Raw genomic sequence first — 24597 nt, forward strand, 5'->3', positions numbered from 1 at the left:
CATAACTATAAATACAATAGGTTTCAAAAACATAAAATTCAATAAGGTGAAATGATGAATTAGCAATGTTGAAAAGAAATAACATCAAATTTTTACTGGGAGTATCTTATTTCAATATTCCAATTCTCCTTTATAGATGAAAAGAAATTACTACCCAACATTTATCATTAATAGAAACTTTACCCTACTTTACATTTCCCATGAGGGAGAATAAACTATTCAAGCACATACTTTGCCACTTTTCCTTTGGCAGATTTAGGTAGTTTCAAAACTGGTTTAACAGACAGAAACAGCGCCCTCCACCCCCCCCCACCCCCCCGGTATTTACAAAGGCTTAAAATCCATATGTAGTTATCTGTCAGAACACAAACAAAACATGACTTTTTTCCCTAAAAAACATGTTTAATATGGTGTCCTTTCCATCAGATAGGAGTTTGTGTGCATGGATACATGCGTACCACATTTATTTTAGTCTATATTTCTATCCAATCGGTATCCTCTGCAGCCACAGCTGCTGCGTGGCTTTCCATGCAGGATCTGTCATTAGACTGAAACAGAAATGGTATCTAGGTAGTGAAATGGTGACTATGAAAGTGGCTTTCATTCTGCAAGAACCACTAACCAAACACCTATTATACTTAGGGCAGACTTTTATTTATTTATTTTTTATGAAGGTGGAAATATTTGACTATGAATATGAATCAAACAGAACTAGAGGATGAGAGGGAATGTCCTCATAATAACCTTGGAACCATATGTGTCAGATCATTAGCAAAGAGCAGCAAAACACTGAATAGAATTTCAGGAAGGTTTTAGGGGGATATATGTTGTTTTAATCTGTTTCCAAAACTGATTTGGTAAATATCAATTGTTACCTTTCCAGACCATCATACCAAATGAGGTTAAATCCCTTTTTATTTGTCATAAAGAGTAATTATAAGTAAATCTGAAACAGTTTTTTGAAGGGTGAACTCATACATAAACACAGATCATTAGAATTTCAGTCACATTTTATTCCTTTGTTCTTCGATATTTTTTATGGCTGTGTTTGAAACAGATCTTTCAAAATAACTATGTCAATTATTTATCTATTTTTTTCTAGGAGAGAAAGTAACAATAAAAATCATAAACCATGAGAGAAAATACAACCCTTGGGAACAGTTCTCCTCAGATACCTTTAAAGATGAAATGTTAAAGCTATGATTTTTACTTGGTTATCAGTGAGTGAAAAAGGCTAATGACAAATTTCCTTACTTGCGTGGTTTATCTATAGACCCACAAGGTTTTATTAAGAATTTAGAAAAAAACAAAATAAGAGACAAATTTTTATAACAAAGTTAATTCTAATTCCAAGAAAATACAAACAAATCCTGAAATTTTCATACCTGTTTTAGCAAAAATAGCAACTACTGCATTATTAATTTCTTGTCTTTGGTAATTTGAAAAGTTTGGTGATATCAAAATTAAAGTGACTTAACTTATTGGGGTTAAGCCATGAATAGAGTTAAGAATTTAAAAATACTTTATTTTGAGAGTCATAAGAAAGAAACTTTGCCAATGTAGACAATAGTATAAAATATTATACTTACAGTCTAGTTGTTTATAGCGATGAGAAATCAAAACACCTTTTGTTTTATCAACATCTAAAGCTAGGTACTCTACTGAACCATGGCCAAATTTTTGTACTCGAAATACACCATTTTTAGGTCCTGCTCCATATATATAATCTTCGAAGACATCAATCCTGTGTGGATGTAACAAGCCTAGAATTTTTAAAAAATGGAGCTGTAAGGGTTGCAATATAAATACTCAGACTTAAGAAAACTAAGTTTATCCAAGATCATATAGAAAATCTTATTCCTGTTCATAAAAAACCTTTCAGAATTAGAATGTTTTTAATATTAGCTGTAATGTTGTTAGGATTAATTTATTAGCAGTAGAAATATGTGAGATATTAAACTTGTCACTCAGAACATAAAAAACACTTCCATCATCACTTTAATCATCATCACCATCACAAACCATTGGCTAGGGGACTTATTATACACAGTAATATTTTCTGCTGTACAGTTTGCAAACAACAACAACAAAAAGCCTACAGGCCAATGTTATCCATTGCTCAAAACCAGGAATTTACAAAATTATCATTTTGTGTTCTGTATAAAATTAATGGTCAAATTAGACTACCTGAATGACAATTTTATCAATCAATCATGAACTGATTTTAAACAGTAAAATCCTCCTCCAAAATTTGGCATTACTATTATCTGTTTTAGAAATGGGGTTAAGAAAACAAACTGGCAAATGGTAATCATACATATGAATAGTATGGCTGAGAAGAATAGTAATAATAATAATAATAATAATTTTTCATATTTTACAAAATGGCTATTATTTGAGAGAATTTATAAAAATATAACTTTTGGTACTGAAATTTAAACAAGTAAAATAACAACATTTATATTTCACTTATTATCTAAAGGTTGTAAAACATAAAATGCCTTTTAACATATATTTTCCTTCAATGTTCCTTGAAATAGTAAAATGTACACTTAAGCTAAAACAGGTAAATTTATGCAATCAATTACATGAATACGGAATTTTCTTCCATCTAGGGTTATCATACAAAAAACACACACTTCCAGTAAAGACACAGTGAAAGTTCAATGCAATTATTTTTCTTGAAAATTCTCTGCTTTTGTTTAAAAAAAAAAAAGGAAGCAAAGCAATATTCAGTAAATAAAATATGTAAATATAAAAACCTCAAGTATATATTGTGAACAATTGGTGTTAAATAGGTAAGCAGTTTTGGTAGGAAAGGGAAAGAAGAACAGAAGGGAAATCAATTAGTTTCATCAGAAAGAACTGAGATTGCCAGGCAAAAAAAGCGTGAGGCACAGAAAGGAGTCAAAAATGAGAGTAAAAAATAGGAGGTAGACACAGAGATGGAGATACAAAAAGGGTGCCACAAAAGAAGAGCACATGTAGATTCTGCAGTCACTTGTGTGAGAGGTAAGTTGTCATTTTTACATATTGCTTTTCACATGGATGAGAATATCCCTATCAACTACCTAAAATAATAATTTTTATTACGATGTTTTACTATGTACAGTAACTCATTTCCTACTCATCACTGCAATTTGAAATAAAAATTAGCGTTCACAGGCACTAATCTCGACTACTTAAAGTGTTCTGCTCAGAATAGAACATCCACGGAAGCAACAAACAGAATGAATATTTTTTGAATCCGGGTAGCAATGGACCACGTTTGTTCTAGAGTCAAGAAGTTCTTCTGGCCTGGCCTCTTTGTTATTCTAGTAAGAATGAAAATTGTAATGAATAGTAAGAGCTGTAAGTTGAAAAGAGAAAGAATTTGAGGAAATACAGAATGTAAAGCTTTCATACTTATATTTATGTATCATTATTTAATACTTTCAGTGATAATTAAAAGCAAAAACAAGAGCACTTCACAAACCTTGTTTGCTGCTGACAGAGATTACTGAATCAGAGCCGTCATATAGAACGCTGCCAATAACAGAGAGCTCAAGGTCAGCCCAGTATATCCGTTCACTGAAATGATCCACGGCCAGACCTGCAAAATCAATACACACAGACAAATAACAGCAATACATTTGAGATTATTTAAAATTATGTTTCTGCTCTTTTAATGTCTTAATTGACATTTTTCTTCAAACATCTTAGAAATTACCCAGTCTATATCACAGTAGTGCAAAAATCAGAAAAACTGAAATAGCTTAATCCCTATCTGAAATACATGTGTATAGATTACATAGAATTTATTTAATAAACTGTGGCAAAAAAATCTCACTTCACATAGGGAAAGCTACCCTAAATATCTTTCCTTTCTATACTTCTTTCTTAATTATGGTTATTTTCTAAAAGAATTTCCCATGATACTTTCATCATTTAAATCACTTACCCAACCATTATTTAAAATAATTCAGTGTAATTAGTTATATTTTGAATCTTTTCATGAAGGTGCATTTCTCAGAATATAAAAGGTTCATGGGCCTAATCATAAGATATTTTCACCCATTTGGAGTTAGTCTACAGTGTTATGAAACACCTGTGTGCAGGCTGAAGTATAAATTGACTAAAGATTGATGTTTATAGTAGGGAAGAATAAATAGTAAATTCCTTAATTAAGGTTCTAGTTGTATTGATACTTAAATTTTTCACTCTATTTTTTTAGTCTAATCATTAATTTGCTCTGAGACTGTTTGTCTTTCTTTATATCATCAGTATCTGTTAGTGAATACCAATGGACTAACATAATATGTAGTAAAAAATCATGTTTTGCTATTTATTCAAGTTTTTATTTTGTATTTCATGTGATTGGAGTCTAGCCAGTGTCTTCTTGCACAAATATCAACACATATAATACCTTAAGTAAACTTCATTCAGTATAGAAGAGTAAGATCTATGACATATGAATTATATAACAAATCCTCACTGCTATAGATATTCAATTTTTACAACATAGTTAGTCTTTAGATATGACATACTTTGATAGTACAATGCAATCAAAATACCTTTGGCATCTGAATGTTAAAGAGCTTTCTGAATCAGCTCATTCAATAAAAAAACCGAGGTACCTCTCAATGGCAAGGCAACTGAATGAAAAGTATTTTCGAGTTTACACTAATTGTATTCCTGTGTAGATGGGCCAAGATTAACAATCAAAATGAAAGCATATCATGGTGAAAATCATTGGGGAATAATTCTTCAGTTCAGTATGTAGATCTATCCCAAATGTAATCAAACTAAATATAAATATTTCTCCTCAAGTAGAATATAAAGATGTTCTATGCCCAATCAGCCTCTGAGAAATGAGTTAACAATTAAAACAAGTGGCCCATGTTTTACTAGTTTCTGCTCAATGATTAATTTGTTATTTGGAGTTATGCTGGGAATTAGGTTTTTGTTTCTTCATGTATAATTATGGGTAACATGAACCATAAAACGATCCAGCTTCCTGCTGCCACCACTCTATTTCAAAAAGGTTATCTCAGAAAGATTGAAAACGCTTTTCTTTCTTTCCCACCAGTGTAATACAATACTACATACTAGTACCTGGCAGTGTATGGTGCAAGGGAGGAGCTTTTTTTTAAAAAAGCTGTTCCCAACATAATGGGTCTCTACATTTGAATATTAAATTTGTTAATCATAGAAAAGAAGAAAACAATGGGTGTGTAATCTAATTTAATTACCAATATTGTTTCCTCAGATTCAGCAGCAGTAAAAATTTCTCAAACGTGTCATACATTGCATTGTTAGTCTAGGCTTAAGACAAACACATCTTTATCATCCCCAGTCCCATACCGTACTATTTTGGATGGAATTACATCTAGATAAAAATTATATAACAAAGCTTTTAGATGAGTGGGATTTATATTCCCCCACATCCACAAATCAATGATTTTGATTTTTCCTTAAGCCCTTTAATAAAACAGATAGTCTTTTAAATTAAAAAGTTAAAAAAGGAATCAACTTACTTTTTTGTTATAGCGATGAGTCAAGTTTATATGAAAGAACAAGTTCATTTCTATATCTTTAAAAAAATCACACCTATTTTTTGTCTTTAACAAAGAAGCAATAATAAAGTGGGGGAAAAAATCAATTCCCAGGAAAGTTATTCTTATCTGAACTGGGAATGGTGAATATTTGGAACCAAGTCAGTGTAAGTACAGAAAATTTAAAATAAAATGTCATACTTGTTCTAATCAAGCATAATGGAATCACAGTTTGGAAGTGTTATGAGAGATAAAGTCTCAATAAGTTTTAGGAGCACATGATAATGACCCTAATCGTGTATTCATTTTCTTAACATCTCCCATGATATCAAGACTACTGTTACATTTTAGAGATTTTTGAATCTAACTTTTGTTGAACTCTGAAATTTTCCAAGATCCTCCCACTAGTTCCCCTATTTCCACTATGATCTAAAAAGAAGAAAGAAAATGGTAAAAAAATCTTATGAGAAATGACCACAGTACCAATGTGATATTTAAGAGAGAAAACTTGGAGAGAGAAATAAATTAAAATCACTATGTTTTCAGAAACAGAGAAAAAGATTTTATACATTTTGTGTTAAAGGAAAGTCAAGATTTGTAAGGTAGTAATACCCAACAGGTGTGCACTACCCTATTCTTGATTTAAGAGGTATAAGAGGGGTCCAAAAAACTAAAAATACTTACCACTATGTCAAATTTATTTTTAAAAAATTGTTAAAAGTATTTTTTGAGATAGGCTGCCTACATAGGGTCTTAGATTCCAAACTACATTAAAGTTGTTTTTACACATACATGTATATATATGCAATATATATATAGATACACACACACACACCATACATGCACACACACATACCTACTTATGAGTGTTAGTAAAATAACTTTAACTTTAATCAAGGAATTGCAAAATAGTCCTTAAGTTTGAGTGTTAGTAAAATAACTTTAACTTTAATCAAGGAATTGCAAAATAGTCCTTAAGTTTTTATCTATTTCATTTAATTAGAGATCTTTTGTTGGTCAATGACAAAGAATTTACTGAGTGAATCAAATAATTACGACTGGTCCAGGGCCAGTGTGTACTTGTTTATTCTCTCAGAAACTGCCACGATTTGAGAAGAGGGAAAGGTAACATAAATAAGCTTCTGGATATCAAATAATATGGTATTTAAATCAGACTCATGTAATTCTACATGCCCTTCTACTGCAGGGAAAACTGGAAAGTATCCTTACCTGGCACAGAATTCATTAACTCAATACATATTTGTAAGGCAACTCTCTTGCACCATACACTGCCAGGTACTAGTATGTAGCAAAGAATAAAACAGATCATGTTCCTGCTCTCATGGAGCGTCCTACTCAACCACCACACAATTGACTGAATAAGAATATAGATTATGCTTCTTGTATTTAATATAGGGCCTAACAAAACGAAGTGTGCCATTTGTTAAAAGAGATCTTAATACCATACCATGGGTTAGAGTGTTAAAAATTGCAGGCATTCATCTCTTCATTCATTCAACATATAATTAGTCTTAAGCACATACTAATTACAGGCACTATAACATTCTACAGGGGATATAACAAGAATATCCATTATGGTTTTGGTTTAACCTGTTATGGTCTTGCTGGGCATATAGATTATACATTAAGGAGTCAATGATCTACTGTATCATTAAAGCAGTAGATTATGGAGTACCAAGTATGGAGATAACAAGTGCTTTCAAAGCCCAGAGAACTGAGGTATTCTCATGAGTTTGGAAAGGAGGCAATGGCAGTGCTGGTGGTGAGCAAATATAGGGCTGTCTGGGTGGTGGGCTAACTATCCGATCAGTACAATTCCAACTCTAGAATGCACAGAGGTTACATAAAGGGACAGAGACAATTTTCTATCTATTCCTATTGCTGTTCATAATGCCGATATCACCTTTCCTCTATTGAAGTACAGAGTATAACCAAATGTGCTGCATCCTAGTGCACACAGTCATTCATGGATGCATCAAGGAAAGACAGAATTTCCTATAAACCCCAAATGTAAAGAACAAGATGTTACACATGGAGGGAAACAGAGGCATTATTATAGTTACTGATTTCATATAATAACTTTGGAATCAGGTCAAATATTTATAAACATCCACCAATAAAAGAGAGAATATAGGTACGAATAAGTCTAAGATGTTTCTAGGAAGACATAAGCAATGATGTACTTCCATGTAAGGATATCTTATAGAATATATTTGCATAAGTGCACATGTCCTCCCACATATAACATGTGTATATGCATACAGATGCAGAATGACTAACTGCCAGCTTTTCATTGTTACTTTCTAGTAATATGCTATTTATAAAATCTAAATTATCTATTATTTCCTAAAAATCTTCTGAGATTTGTTTTTGACTCATTTGTATATCAATAACATTTGGCATGCCATACTTAAGGGTTATTAAAGATAAAGACAACATTGAGAGATGTTTCTGCTTGATGGAATAAAATCCTGCCTAATAATACAAGACTAGCATTTCCAATATTAAGAAATTCATTTATTAAGCAGGTAGGCATGAAGTAAAGCAATAAATTTTTACATGTGGTGTGTGGATTTTTTTAAATCTTACAGAATTCTAATTGATATACAATAAGAAAATTAATCAAATTAACAAAATATACTAAATGACATTTTTAAATGTGGATAAAAATAATAATTGGTCCCCTTAAAACTAGTATTGCACCTGTGAGCCACTCAGCACTACAGGACTGGGAGTAGAACTACACTGATGGGACAACTAACTGCTGAACAATCATCGACAGGAAGACACTGGAACTCACCAAAAAAGATACCCCACATCCAAAGACATAGGAGAAGCCGCAATGAAATGGTAGGTGGGGAGCAATCACAATAAAATCAAATCCCATAACTGCTGGGTGGGTGACTTACAAACTGGAGAACACTTAAACCACATAAGTCCACCCACTGAGTGAAGGTTCTGAGCCCCACATCAGTCTTCCCAACCTGGGGGTCCGGCAATGGGAGGAGGAATTCCCAGAGAATCAGACTTTGAGGGCTAGCAGGATTTGATTACAGGACTTCGACAGGACTGGGGGAAACAGAGACTCCATTCTTAGAGGGAACACACAAAGTAATGTGAGCATCAGGACCCAGCGGGAAGGAGTAGTGAACCAAAAGGAGACTGAACCAGACCTACCTGCTAGTGTTGGAGGGTCTCCTGCAGAGGCGGGGGGCGGCTGTGGCTCACCACGGGAACAAGGACACTGGCAGCAGAAGTTCTGGGAAATACTCCTTGGTGTGAGCCCTCCCGGAGTCCGCCATTAGCCCCACCAAAGAGCCTGTAGGCTCCAGTGCTGGGTCGCCTCAGGCCAAAAAGAAACAGGGAGGGGACTCAGCCCCACCCATCAGCAGACAAGCAGATTAAAGTTTTACTGAGATCTGCCCACCAGATCAATACCCAGCTCTACCCACCACCAGTCCCTCCCATCAGGAAGCTTGCACAAGCCTCTTAGATAGCCTCATCCACCAGAGGGCAGACAGCAGAAGCAAGAAGAACTACAATCCTGAAGCCCGTGGAACAAAAACCACATTCACAGAAAGATAGACAAAATGAAAAGGCAGAGGACTATGTACCAGATGAAGGAACAAGATAAAACTCCAGAAAAACAACTAAATGAAGTGGAGATAGGCAACCTTCCAGAAAAAGAATTCAGAATAATGAGAGTAAAGATGATCCAAGACCTTGGAAAAAGAATGGAGGCAAAGATCAAGAAGATGCAAGAAATGTTTAACAAAGACCTAGAAGAATTAAAGACCAAACAAACAGATGAACAATACAATAACTGAAATGAAAAATCCACTAGAAGGAATCAATAGCAGAATAACTGAGGCAGAAGAACAGATAAGTGACCTGGATGACAGAATGGTGGAATTCACTGATGCAGAACAGAATAAAGAAAAGAGAATGAAAAGAAATGAAGACAGACTAAGAGACCTTTGGGACAACATTAAACACACCAACATTCGCATAATAGAAGTCCCAGGAGAAGAGAGAGAGAAAGAACCCAAGAAAATATTTCGAGAGATTATAGTCGAAAACTTCCCTAACATGGGAAAGGAAATAGCCACCCAAGTACAGGGAGCACACAGAGTCCCAGGCAGGATAAACCCAAGGAGGAACATCCCGAGACACATAGTAATCAAATTGACAAAAATTAAAGACAAAGGAAAATTATTAAAAGCAACAAGGGAAAAACGACAAATAACATACAAGGGAAATCCCATAAGGTTAACAGCTGATTTCTCAGCAGATACTCTACAAGCCAGAAGGGAGTGGCACGATATATTTCAAGTGATGAAAGGGAAAAACCTACAACCAAGATTACTCTACCCAGCAAGGATCTCATTCAGATTTGATGAAGAAACCAAAAGCTTTACAGACAAGCAAAAGCTAAGAGAATTCAGCACCACCAAACCAGCTCTACAACAAATGCTAAAAGAACTTCTCCAAGTTCGAAACACAAGAGAAGAAAGGACCTACAAAACAAACCCAAAACACTTAAGAAAATGGTAATGGGAACATACATATCGGTAATCATCTTAAATATGAATGGATTAAATGCTCCAACCAAAAGACACAGGCTCACTGAATGGATACAAAAAACAAGAGCCATATATATGCTGTCCACAAGAGACCCACTTCAGACCTAGGGACACATAAAGACTGAAAATCAGGGAAAGGAAAAAGATACTCCATGCAAATGGAAATCAAAAGAGAGCTGGAGTAGCAATACTCATAGCAGATAAAATAGACTTTAAAATAAAGAATTTTACAAGAGACAAGAAAGGACACTACATAATGACCAAGGGATCAATCCAAGAAGAAGATATAACAATTATAAATATATATGTACCCAACATAAAAGCACCTCAATACATAAGGTAAATGCTAACAAGCTATAAAAGAGGAAATCAACAGTAACACAATAATAGTGGGGAACACCTCACTTACACCAAGGGACAGATCATCCAGACAGAACATTAATAAGGAAACACAACCTTTAAATGACACAACAGACCAGATAGATTTAACTGATATTTATAGGACATTCCATCCACAAACAGCAGATTACACTTTCTTCTCAAGTGCACACAGAACATTCTCCAGGATAGATAACATCTTGGCTCACAAATCAAGCCTCAGTAAATTTAAGAAAATTGAAATCATAGCAAGCATCTTTTCTGACCACAACGCTATGAGATTAGAAATCAATTGCAGGGAAAAAAATGTAAAAAACACAAACATGGAGGCTAAACCATACATTACTAAATTACCAAGAGATCACTGAAGAAATCAAAGAGGAAATCAAAACATACATAGAGACAAATGACAATGAAAACATGACAATCCAAAACCTATGTGATGTAGCAAAAGCAGTTTTAAGAGGGAAGTTTATAGCAATGAAATCCTACCTCAAGAAACAAGAAAAATCAAATAAACAATCTAACCTTACACCTAAAGGAACTAGAGAAAGAAGAACAAGCAAAACTCAAAGTTAGTAGAAGGAAAGAAATCATAAAGATCTGAGCAGAAATAAATGAAATAGAAACAAAGAAAACAATAGCAAAGATCAATAAAAATAAAAGCTGGTTCTTTGAGAAGATAAACAAAATTGATAAACCTTTAGCCAGACTCATCAAGAAAAAGACGGAGAGGATTCAAATCAATAAAATTAGAAATGAAAAAGGAGAAGTTACAACGGATACTGCAGAAATACAAAGCATCCTAAGAGACTACTACAAGCAACTCTACACCAATAAAATGGACAACCTGGAGAAATGGAGAAATTCTTAGAAAGGTATAACCTTCCAAGACTGAACCAGGAAGAAATAAAAAATGTGAACAGACCAATCACAAGTAGTGAAATTGAAACTGTGATTAAAAATCTTCCAACAAACAAAACTCCAGGACCAGATGGTTTCACAGGTGAAGTCTATCAAACATTTACAGAGGAGCTAACACCCATCCTCTCAAACTCTTGCAAAAAATTGCAGAGGAAGGAACACTCCCAAACTCATTCTATGAAGCCACCATCACCATGATACCAAAATCAAAGATACTACAAAAGAAGAAAATTACAGACTAATATAGAATAATGAATATAGATGCAAAAATCAACAAAATACTAGTAAAAAGAATCCAAAAACACATTAAAAGGGTCATACACCTTCATCAAGCGGGATCTATCCCAGGAATGCAGGGATTCTTCAATATATGTAAATCAATCAATGCGATACACCATATTAACAAAGGGAAGAATAAAAACCATGTGATCATCTCAATAGACGCAGAAGAAGCTTTTGACAAAATTCAACACCCATTTATGATAAAAACTCTCCAGAAAGTGGGCATAGAGGGAACCTACCTCAACATAATAAAGGCCATATACAACAAACCCACAGCAAACATCATTCTCAATGGTGAAAAACTGAAAGCATTTCTTCTAAGATCAGGAACAAGACAAGGATGTCCAGTCTCACCACTATTATTCAACATAGTTTTGGAAGTCCTAGCCACAGCAATCAGAGAAGAAAAAGTAATAAAAGAATACAAATTGGAAAAGAAGAAGTAAAACTGTCACTGTTTGCAGATGACATGATACTATATGTAGAGAATCCTAAAGATGCCACCAGAAAATTACTAGAGCTAATCAATGAATCTGGTAAAGTTGCAGGATACAAAATTAATGCACAGAAATCTCTTGCACTAACTATACACTAACAACGAAAGATCAGCCAGAAATTAAGGAAACAATCCCATTCACCACTGCAACAAAAAGAATAAAATACCTAGGAATAAACCAACCTAAGGAGGTAAAAGACCTGTACTCAGAAAACTATGACCCTGATGAAAGAAATCAAAGGTGACACAAACAGATGGAGAGATATACCATGCTCTTGGATTGGAAGAACCAATGTTGTGAAAATGACTATACTACCCAAAGCAATCTACAGATTCAATGCAATCCCTATCAAATTACCAATGGCATTTTTTACAGAACTAGAGCAAAATATTTCACAATTTGTATGGAGACACAAAAGACCCCGAATAGCCAAAGCAATCTTGAGGGGAAAAAACAGAGTTGGAGGAATCAGGCTCCCTGACTTCAGACTATACTACAAAGCTACAGTAATCAAGACAGTATGGTACTGGCACAAAAATAGAAATATAGATAAATGGAACAGGATAGAAAGCCCAGAGATAAACTCACGCACTTATAAACGCACAACTAATCTATGGCAAAGGAGGCAAGGATATACAATGGAGAGAAGACAGTCTCTTCAATAAGTGGTGCTGGGAAAACTGGACAGCTACATGGAAAAGAATGAAATTAGAACACTCCCTAACACCATACACAAAAATAAACTCAAAATGGATTAAAGTCCTAAATGTAAGACCGGACAGTATAAAACTCTTAGAGGAAAACATAGGAAGAACACTCTCTGACATAAATCACAGCAAGATCTTTTTTGACCCACCTCCTAGAGAAATGGAAATAAAAACAAAAATAAACAAATGGGATCTAATGAAACTTAAAAGCCTTTGCATAGCAAAGGAAACTATAAACAAGACGAAAAGACAACCCTTAGAATGGGAGAAAATATTTGCAAACGAATCAATGGACAAAGGATGAATCGCCAAAATATATAAACAACTCATGCAGCTCAATATTAAAAAAACAAACAACCCAATCAAAAAATGGGCAGAAGACCTAAACAGACATTTCTCCAAAGAAGACCTACAGATGGCCAAGAGGCACATGAAAAGCTGCTCAGCATCACTAACTATTAGAGAAATGCAAATCAAAACTACAATCACCTCACACTGGTTAGAATGGGCATCATCAGAAAATCTACAAACAACAAATGCTGGAGAGGGTGTGGAGAAAAGGGAACCCTCTTGCACTGTTGGTGGGAATGTAAATTGATACAGCCACTATGGAGAACAATATGGAGGTTCCTTAAAAAACTAAAAGTAGAGTTACCATATGACTCAGCAATCCCACTTCTGGGCATATACCCAGAGAAAACCATAATTCAAACAGACACATGCACCCCAATGTTCATTGCAGCACTATTTACAATAGCCAGGTCACGGAAGCAAGCTAAACGCCCACTGATAGATGAATGGATAAAGAAGATGTGGTACATATATACAATGGAATATTACTCAGCCATAAAAAGGAACAAAATTGGGTCATTTGTAAAGACGTGGATGGACCTAGAGACTGTCATACAGAGTGAAGTAAGTCAGAAAGAGAAAAGCAAAGATCATATATTAACATATATATGTGGAATCTAGAATAATGATACAGATGAACCAGTCTGTAGGCAGAAATAGAGACACAGAGGTAGAGAACAAATGTATGGACACCAAGGGGGGAAAGTAGGGGGGGCGGTGGTATTGGTGGGATGAATTGGGAGATTGGGTTTGACATATATACACTAATATGTATAAAATAGATAACTAATAAGAACCTGCTGTATAAAAATAAAATAAAATAAAATTCAAAAAAAAAAAAAGAAATACATTCACGGGCCAGATGCCATCAAAAAAAAAAAAATTCATGTTATGGAGTTATGGTGGACAAGGTACAAATGCAAGGCTCTAGTACGTGGCATATTATTTCTATAATTATTCTTAGCCTCTTAGGTATTCAAGAAATTATACCAATCAATTACATTGGTTTTAACTTCTGATATAAATGAATTGTTATAAATTCTCTGTAAGGTAAATATTATCATATGTATTTTATAAATAAGAACATTGGTGCTGAAAAGTTTATGCAGGTTGCTCAATTTTAACTCAAGCCTATATAAATGGAAGGCTTATACTCTTTCTACGACTCCATATTTCTTCTGTCTAATACACTATGCTATGCCCTGTAGGGTATACCATCTTCCTTTTGAAACTTTTCTGTCAGCTATTATGGCACTGAATTCTGTTGCTTTGTTCCTATTGCTCAAACACCTCTGTAGTCTTTATTTTTGATCTTGACTCTTCTGAATATAAGCATATCACACATTTCTACCCTAAGAAGCCTCTCTGTTTTCTCCTCTCTTGTCTATCTTAACTCCAGCAACTTTAAATCATCAGTTTTCTATTGCCAGTTCTCCGAACTAAGTTTCTAGTTCTGCTTTGAGTTCCAGAACTAAAATCTCCAATTTTCTGTGAGATATCTCCATCTGATTGACTTAGGTTGGTCATGTCCACAAATACAACACATGATAGCAAAGAAATAACACTCCCTTCATAAATAAATTTCCCAAGAATGCCTGTCTCAGATTCCCTCATAAGAACCCTCAGACAGGCAATTCTATACATTGCTTCCAGAGTCATTTTTTAAAATGAAAATAATGTTATGTATACTATGACTATGTAAGATGTTAACATCAGAGAAGCTTTTTTTAAATCAATTGTCCAACTTTTCTACTGAATAGAAGTCTAAAATTAGTTAAAAATAAAAAAGTTAAGAAAAAGAAGTACAAAGTTCTTTAAAAAATAAAATAGTGTTTGAGCAGGTCATGCCACTTTCCTCAAAATCCCCAGTGGCTTGCTTCCCTTAAAGCTAGAATAGAATCCAGTCCTTATCAGTGTGTTCCAGGTCCTGGAGGATCTGACTCTGGTCACCTTGTCACTCTCACATCTACTATTCTCCCTAGTTGATCATATGCTTCTAGGCATACAGCCATCCCTTGGTGTCAGCAGGGGATTGGTTATAGGATCCCCCATGAATACCAAAACCTGCGAACGCTCAAGTCCTTTATATAAAATGGCATATTATACTCAGCCCTCAGTATCTGTGGGTTCAGTAAATTCAACCTACCATGGATACGGAGCGCCAACTGTCCTAACATTATTGCTGTTTCTTACACATGCTAAGTTCATTCCTAACTCATAACTTGCCATTCTGTCTACTTGGAAAGCTCTTTCCTCACATAATCACATAGTTTGCTACCTCTCTTTATTCAGTCATCTTCTCAAATATCACCTTTCTAGAGATGACTACTTTGATAATCATAACTAAAATAGTACCTTCCCATAACTGCCCATCTCTTATATTTTGTTTTCTATATAGCTTTTATAATTATCTGACATGATGTATCCTACATATTCTATCCTATACAGGAAGGTAAGTTTCATGAGAATTGGAACTCTCTTCACAAGGGCAGGAACTTATTTCTTCAGCATCTGGAACAATTTCTGTCACCAGGTGAGTGTTCAACTAGTATTTGTTAAATCACTGAATTGAGACACACCTACATAAATAAATTAAATCCCAATGATTGCTCCTTCCTATAAGAGTAAAAACAATCTACTTGGAGGAAAGGGCATAAGGCACATTAAAAGTAATAAAAATATAAGTACCAAATATAAAGTTTCAACTATGAAAGAGACTGCAAAGCCTAATTGTTAAATAACATACGCTATAGAAAATGTATTGTGTCCTTTTTGATGGGGATGTAGTGGGAGGGGGTGGGGGATGGCACATAAATCTCTGAGGCTCCTGCAGTATGAAAATGTTTTATTGAGGAAGTACTAAACTTAGACCTTACAAGACTGGTAAGATTCCTCTAGGTACACAAAAGTTGGAAGGGCATTCTAGATGAGGGATCTGGAAGGAAAATGGCATAGGAAAAAGAACAGGAATGCAGAAAAAAGACCTGAGCTCCTGAACAGTCCTGGAAGTACAGAGAGTATAGACTGGTAGTTTAGATGACATGGCTGGAAGGGAGATTAAAGCCAGACTGAAAAGAGCTGTGAGTGTCTTTCACAAAAATTGTTTATATGTTCCCACCTGCCTATCCATTTAGTCTCTCATCCTCTAGGAATATTACCATCTATCCCAATATCATTAACACATAGCTGTAAAAACACCCTAACACAATGCTATAAACTGTCAGAATGTCATGCAGGTGAAATCCTACTAATAGCCTTATAACTTAGGTAATTGTCAAATAACATCCCCATAATATCACCAGCAGTATGGTAAGAACCTGACTTTCAAGTTGGGAAAGTACAACATGAAATGTTAATGACTTGTATAAAGTCATACTATAAACTATTTTATCTGCTTGTAAAAATGATTATATTGCCAACAAAACTAGAAAGAATGGCAATACTATTATACTTAGCACACTACTTTACATTTTAGACTGTGTAGGACACATATCATACCTGTGGGTCTCTGTAAATTCTTTTGTACTAAAATTCTTCTCAGAGTACCGTCCATGGCCGCTTCTTCTATGTGGGAGTGGTCCCCAACAATGGTCCAGTACATCATCCTGAAGAGATAGGTCAAGTTGGTTAGCCTGGTGAATGTGCTGTTACAACCCAAAACAGGGTCTCTTCAGACCCTGTGCATCAGAATCACCTTAGAGTCCCTGAAAATTGCCTGAAAAAGCAGATTTCTGGACCCAACTCTAAACCTACAGAGTGAGTACCTCCAAGAGGGGGTCCCAGGAGTCAACAATTTAAAAGTCGTACCTATTCCCTACAATTTGAGAGTCACTGTTTAATAGGCTCACTTGATAGGCAAAGTTCAATTTTGAAAATTTCCTTAAAATTTTAGAAGAAAAATATTTCTAACACTTGAAACTATCTTCTTGTCGTGACAGAATATTCATTTTATTATAGATGATGCATCAATATGCTTTTGTTTTTGATATAGTAACTATTTTCTCAGACATAAATAATTTTCTCCCTTAGAAGACACCACATAACATAATTCTAGTAAGTAAACAGCAGTTGCCTCTTTTTACTCAGGATCTAATGATCCACTTTATGGGTGATTAGGAGTTTTATTTAACATTTCCCTATTTCCTTTTTGGTCATTGCTTATAAGTAAAAAATAAGAGAATAAAAAAGGAAAAAATCAAGCCGAGTAAAGGGAATATTTGTGTTAAATTGTTTAAGTTTGTTTATACATATGCCTCCATTTTTTATTACCAGAAATAGCCCAAATCACTAATATGTTACACTTAACATGTTTAATATTATTTTTAATGTCTCGAAAATTCGATTTTAGATTAACTACAGTGGTTATGTTTTTCACATCAGTTTCATTAATCTGAATGCACACATAACATATACACATACACTAAATGTATAAAGTAGCAACTGTTCAGGAAGAAGAATATATTTTGCACCACCATTTGGTGTGAAAAGGACATGCTCTTGTACAGAAGGAGTAGAGGGATTTTCAGAAGTCTTGTGAATCTATTATATGTTGAACACTCTTCCAGAAACAACACTACAGAGCATGGGTGGGACAATCTGTAAAAATGGGTACTCATATCAAGAAATATAAATAACCAGGTCGTTAACCTACCCTCTTTTAGGATTTACAGCAATAGCATAGGGTTCTCCAGCCATATTTGTTAAGAGTCTGGTGCAGTTGGGGCCATTCAGCTGTCCTACGTTGATAGAGTACCTCAGACTGGTCCAGTGAGTAGTGTAGTAACTGAACCAGTGCATTCTAGAATGGTCAGTCCAATAAATATTTCCGGCAACCCAGTCAACTGCAACGTCCCTGGGCCTTTTAAATTCAGGACACTAAAAGAAAACAAAACAATAAACCACAGTATTTTCAAAAGCAAATTGGTGGAGTTTTCTATATCTATACATTGAGATTGTTTAGGAATCTTATGAACATGGTCAGGTGTTAATTGTTACATAGATTTTTTTAAATCACCAACATACTTTATTTTATTCTTAGTTTTTATAGACGTATAATTTCACAAATCCTAAGTATACAGCTCACTGGAGTTTTACCTATCACTGCCCCTGTTTAACCACCACCCTACTAGAATACTTCCAGAATTGTAGAAGGTTCACTTGTGACCTCTCCCAGTTAGTATTTCTCTTAGAATAAGCATAATCCTAACATCTAAATCATAGATTAGCTTAAACAAATCCACATAAACAGAATCATACTCTTCTATTCCTGACTTCTTTGACTGAACATCATGTTTGTGACATATACCCATATTGGTGTGCATGTCAGTTATTAATTGCTTTTCATTTCTGGATAATATTTCAGAATATGAAATATTATTATTCATGAATATATATCAATTTGTTTACCATTTTACTGGTAATATATATTTTGCTTGTTTACAATTTTAGGCCATTACAAATAAAATTATGAATACTCCTTTACGTGTCTTTTGGTGGACACAAACTCTCATTTCTGTTGAGTATTTAATAAGAAATAGAACGGTTGAGTCTTAAGATATACTTATGATTGCTTAAATAGACAGGGTTAGAATTTTTTTTTTCAAAGAGTCTGTACCAATATTCACTCTTTTCAGGAATTTAAGAAAGTTCCAGTTGCTCTACATCCTTACCATATATAATTTGATTTAAAATTGAAAAAGAAAGTTAATACAAATAGACACATTTAGAGAGATACTATATTTAAATGTCTTTTGAGGAAAGTTACAATCTCAGTTATTTATATTAAATCTGCTAGCTTGGATTTTCTGTGCAATAGTATATTACTGAATTATTGTGAGACAAAGGTAAGAGGGTTCATTGGGAATAGACAGCAAGGAAAATAATGTATGCTGTGCCCTTCAATTAACTTGATCACTTTGAGCAGGAACTAGTGTAGTAATTAATTTGACATGGTCAGGTTTATTGTGCATAGACAAAAGTGAGAAGAAATTCTCAGGGGTATTATACCAAGAATAGAAACAATTATTTGAAGGTCATTATAACTAGACATGTAGTCAATGTGTAAGAGCATTGTTAGGACCTGGTAACCAGTGGAAATATGGGTTTTTAACACATGACTGTCCTGTGATTTACTAGTGAACACATTTTATTAAAGAGTGGACTTGGATTAAAAGAAAACAAACTGAACTTTTCAAAAAGAATGTGAGATGCCAAGAAACAGGAATTACAAGTCACTGTCTGCTGTGTGATTACTGAGATCTCAAAGAAGGAAAATGTGGCTTGAACTAAACACAGAACTCACAGAAATTTCTAATGACCTTTATTATCAATCTTTTCACTTATTGGCTTAAAAACTAAAATTATGAAATTTTACAGTAATCTACTTCTCAACTCTAATAATAAATACTCTCCATCTACGCAGTGATATCTCATAGCTAACTGGAAGTTAAATGAAAAGCACTCTACAATACAACATGGTCTAAACATGCCATATAAATAATATTCATAAACGGGTAGACTATAAAGATTTGTCCTAGCCAAAACACAAAATCATTTTCAAGTGTTCCAATATTATGTAAATTAACTGTAATTCTTTTTTTTTTTCTGATTTGGCAGCACTTAAAAGTAAATATATCAAGTGGTATGGGCTTATCAGTATAAGTCATAAATTTATACACGAGAGACAATGGGAAAAAATAACCATTATAAACTGTGTAAAGCCTGCTGGAGCATATTATCATTTTTTAACACCACTAGAGCAATCTTTTAGCATGCAGAAATATGATATCAGTTGTCTAGCACGAACATAGAAAAATACCTATTTTGGCTTTATCAGATGTTAATATACATACATAATTTTCTATCCTAACGGTATCCTTGCTAAAATAGGACATGTTTTATGCAAAGCTTCACTTTTTTGAATTTAAGACTTTTATTTTATTTCGCTCAAGCTCAAAACAGGGCTGATTATCTTTCCATTCTATATTTCTACACCTGACTGCTGACAATTAAAACCTCAGATTCCTAATGATCACAGAACATTCAGAAGTTTGATTTTGTGATACTTTTTCAGGTAAGCTGGCTGGTGAAAATTCTATTAATGGTGAATTCCAGAAGGATATATCAAACTTAGGTCACATTACTAGAGTGAAGAATATGGCTTAAGGAAAGGGAAAAATGTTACTTTTCAATGCTGAGCATAAGAGATGCTGAAGAGTTATAGAGTCATTTAAATCTATACAGTTATTCTCTGGTTCCTTGATCAAGGAATCCCTAATGTCATTCTGGTATCAACTAAAGTAGTTAGAATATGGGATAAAGGATGGTCATGCCCAATAAATTTAACCTAAAGTCATGAATCATCAGTGACAAGATGATTCTCAGAGAATAATGGCAGCAGGGTGAAGATGTTACTAGGTGTTCATCCTCAGTGACTCACAACATACTGAATGCTCAATTATTCTCAACACTGAAAAGAGAAGAATTGAACAGAAGAAGAAGAAGAACAACAAGAGACAGCAATAGGATGGTCTTATTATTAAGGAAACTATGGCGAAATTAGGAAATCACCTCTATAGTGAGTTCTATAGGAAATAAATAATCCCTTTCTATTGCTCACTACTTGACCAGGATTGTGAATAGCATTAGCCATCTAAAAGGGTTTCTCATATTGAATGAATGTTGGTTGGAGAGTGGCAGGCAAATTCCTGTTGGGTCTTATGGAGAAGTTCAAAATCAATCAAGTACATACAAAAAGTGGGAAAACACAGAAAAAGTAAACTGAGGTTCTTGGCATGGAATGGAGACTGACATGAAAAACAGAAACAGATAGTTAAGCCATTTGTCTCTAAAGAGACTGAAAACAAAACAACCAAACACATTAGATTGGAAATACGAAGAAAACATGAAACTCTCATTTGCACCTTTGGCTAGCACTCTAGACAGACAGGCCAATGAACTAGAGACACTAATGAGATATGTCATGTTTAAGAGACTGCAGAGGCGTGTGGTTACCCAGACAACAAAAGGCATTGCTCATATTTTTGCACAAAGTAGAAGACACATTTTGACTGCTTTCTCCAGACAGATGATTTCTTTCCTAATAAGCTCTATAAATACACAGCCAAAGTTTTGAGTCCTGAGGCATTCTTCTTCATAGAGATATATTAGTCGAATGAATGAAATGCTTAAAATCTTACAGAAAAAATGGCAGCTTGATTGTAACAAAATCAGAGGTTACTGCTTTAAACTACCAGTCCTTTACAGCTGTGGATTGTAATGTATCTGGCACAATTCCAGCTTCAGTAAACTAAAGATACGTCACTGAAGGCATTTGCTTTAAATCAAGGAAAGAGGAAAATCTATGAAAGGAGAATGCAAACATTCAAGCCATGGAATTGCTATCTTTTGTAAAACAAAATTCCTATAGTTAGCAATATAATTTAAGAAAATATAGTTAACACAAGGATAGATTGAAGTGGTCACATATTTCATTTGTTCATGATTTTTCATCTTTGTGTATATCTAAGAAAAGAAAATTCAGTTCATTTTGCTAAAGTTAATTATCTCCTGTTGCAATGCTAGTAAAACAAAGATGTGAAGACACTGTAAAGAACTTGTGCTTGTGTGGTGGGGGGAGTCCACATTCAATAGACAACATCCTGAAAAGACCCAGATTTGTCTTTGGGTTACAGGGTCAATATTGTATGTGATTTTATCGTTTTTTAACATGCTCAGTGTTCTTTAAACTTATTTGTTATGATTTACCACCCGACCTCCATAAAAAGCAAAACCCACTCTCAAAACCTTCATTCACACTACCAGCTAAACAAAAGATATCATGGAAGACTAGAAAGCACACAACATTTGAAATCAGAAACTTGGTTTAAGAGCCAGTCCTAGTTTCTCTATAAATTATGTGGCACATAAAAATAAAGGATTTGGATTAGATGATCTGTTAAAGTCTTTAGCTTCTAAACACGAAATTATATAACAGTTTAAAACATCATCCATTCTTTACAAATCTTAAGGATGCATCTAATGCTAAATATGAATTTTCATGCATTAGTCAGTAAGTGAAAAATTTGTTGATACTTATGGGGTCAATTTTGACATCATCTCCCTATGTGAAAGACCTGGAATTAAGAAAGCAAGGTGCCTTCTGATAGTTACAGTTTAAACAAGCACAATAGCTGAGATGTAAGGCAGAACTATCTGAAAGCAGAGATTGCAAAATGGTACATTGAGGACTAAATTTAAGTTAAAGTTAAAAAAAAAAACTTTTAAGTAGATTCTAACTTTAAAATTAAGAAGATATCACTTTAACAAATTAAACTTTTATTTTCTTAAAAATTAAGGATAAATAAGATAGTATATCAAAAGCAGGCCAACATTCCAGAGTAGCAGCTTCAATCAGCTGCTTCTGTTTTAATGAGATACATCTTCAGTTTGCCTCTCTCACCTGGATCCCTAATGTTCTGTCCAACCTGTTTCACTCATTTATCTTACCTATATAGCTGGTTTGCAACCCATGCCTTAAAGAGACCAAAGAATTCGACTTTAATGAATAAATCATGTATCTATAAGAAAGGGGGTTAAAACAGCAATAAACACATAGAAAAAGAAGAGTCAGAGAAGCAAATGTTGAGAGTGTGTCTCCAGAGTCATTAGGTAAGCATCTTGTAGATAAACTGGAATACTTATGTAGCAGATATGTAAATGTGTATGTATATATATATGAATATGTACACATAAATTGGGCCATTATAGTTCAATGTCTCTCCATCAAGTTCATTCAAATTATGAATATATAAGTGTATGTGTACATATACATAATACTGAATTTTATATATCATTTTCTTTCCTGCTTCATTAACATTAGTTTCCTGCTGTTTCATTATATCCTAGATAAACTAGCAATCCATTTTCTTTTTTTTTTGAATTTTATTTTATTTATTTTTTATACAGCAGGCTCTTATTAGTTATCTATTTTATACATATTAGTGTATCTATGTCAATCAAAATCTCCCAATTCATGCCACCACCACCACCCCCCATTGGTGTCCATATGTTTGTTCTCTACATCTGTGTCTCTATCTCTGCCTTGCAAACCGGTTCATCTGTACCATTTTTCTAGATTACACATACACGCATTAATATACGATATTTGTTTTTCTCTTTCTGACTTACTTCACTCTGTGTGACAGTCTCTAGATCCACCCAAGTCTCTACAAATGACCCAATTTCGTTCCTTTTTATGGCTGAGTAATATTCCATTGTATATATGTACCACATCTTCTTTATCCATTCATCTGTCGATGGGCGTTTAGCTTGCTTCCATGACCTGGCTATTGTAAATAGTGCTGCAATGAACACTGAGGTGCATGTGTCTGTTTGAATTATGGTTTTCTCTGGGTATATGCCCAGTAGTGGGATTGCTGGGTCATATGGTAATTCTGTTTTTAGTTTTTTAAGGAACCTCCATACTGTTCTCCATAGTGGCTATATCAATTTACATTCCCACCAACAGTGCAAGAGGGTTCCCTTTTCTCCACACCCTCTCCAGCATTCATTGTTTGTAGATTTTCTGATGATGCTCATAGTAATCCATTTTCTAAGTCTAAACAGAATGTGGAATAATAATGCGGTCACCTTGTAGGCTACTTCCTGGGCATACAATTGACATTCTTCAGATGGTAGTCAGTCTTTTTGTGAGCCTGTGCTTTCAAACATTAACAGTTAGTTCAATTAGGCCTTTTGGAAGAACTGAAAGCACATTATGTAGGCTGAGATCTCTAATACCTAAACCAGACCAAGACCAATCTCAATGATCACAATAATAATAAAAGTGATGTCTTCTTAATAAAGGAACTTTGATTCATTAGGGTAATTAAGGGAGGCAGAGAAAATAATGATTATAATTGTGAAGTTGCATTCTTGTAAATGAAACATGATCTATTTATGGCTAGAAAAAAATGTCGGTGTATATGTGTATATTCATGGGTGTGAAAGAAGATGGGAGGGGCGTGGTAGGAGATGAGGCTAAACATCATGGAGAGGCTTGTAAACAATGATTTTTCAATGGAAATCTATTTGAATGTTTTAAGTAGGGAGATATGATGATGACTTTAATGTTCTAAGATTATTTTGGCTATGGTGTGAAGAATGGCTTGGGGCTGGGGACCAAGGAGATACAGGAAATTCAGAGGAGGCTTATTCTCCCCTCTGGCTTATTCTCTCCAGAGGGGAGAATGTGAAAGTTTAATCTAGGCTTTTGTGAGACAAAAGTGGAAAAAATGGGATATATCTGGAGATAAAAATA

The 24597-nt window shown here is 34.3% G+C and overlaps 1 protein-coding gene across 1 annotated transcript in view; it reads right to left on the minus strand.

Moving 5' to 3' along the window:
• Positions 1-24597, minus strand: part of LRP1B (LDL receptor related protein 1B) — a gene marked incomplete at its 5' end in the record, with an annotated part of 1521642 nt that overhangs the window by 90401 nt on the left and 1406644 nt on the right. Inside the window, 4 exons of the mRNA XM_061199746.1 lie at positions 1590-1763; positions 3476-3592; positions 16776-16882; positions 17929-18152. Of these exons, the coding sequence (XP_061055729.1) occupies positions 1590-1763; positions 3476-3592; positions 16776-16882; positions 17929-18152 (622 nt within the window). The remainder of the gene's footprint in view (positions 1-1589; positions 1764-3475; positions 3593-16775; positions 16883-17928; positions 18153-24597) is intronic.

Source organism: Eubalaena glacialis, chromosome 1, assembly GCF_028564815.1.
Source record: "Eubalaena glacialis isolate mEubGla1 chromosome 1, mEubGla1.1.hap2.+ XY, whole genome shotgun sequence".
NCBI lineage: Eukaryota > Metazoa > Chordata > Mammalia > Artiodactyla > Balaenidae > Eubalaena > Eubalaena glacialis.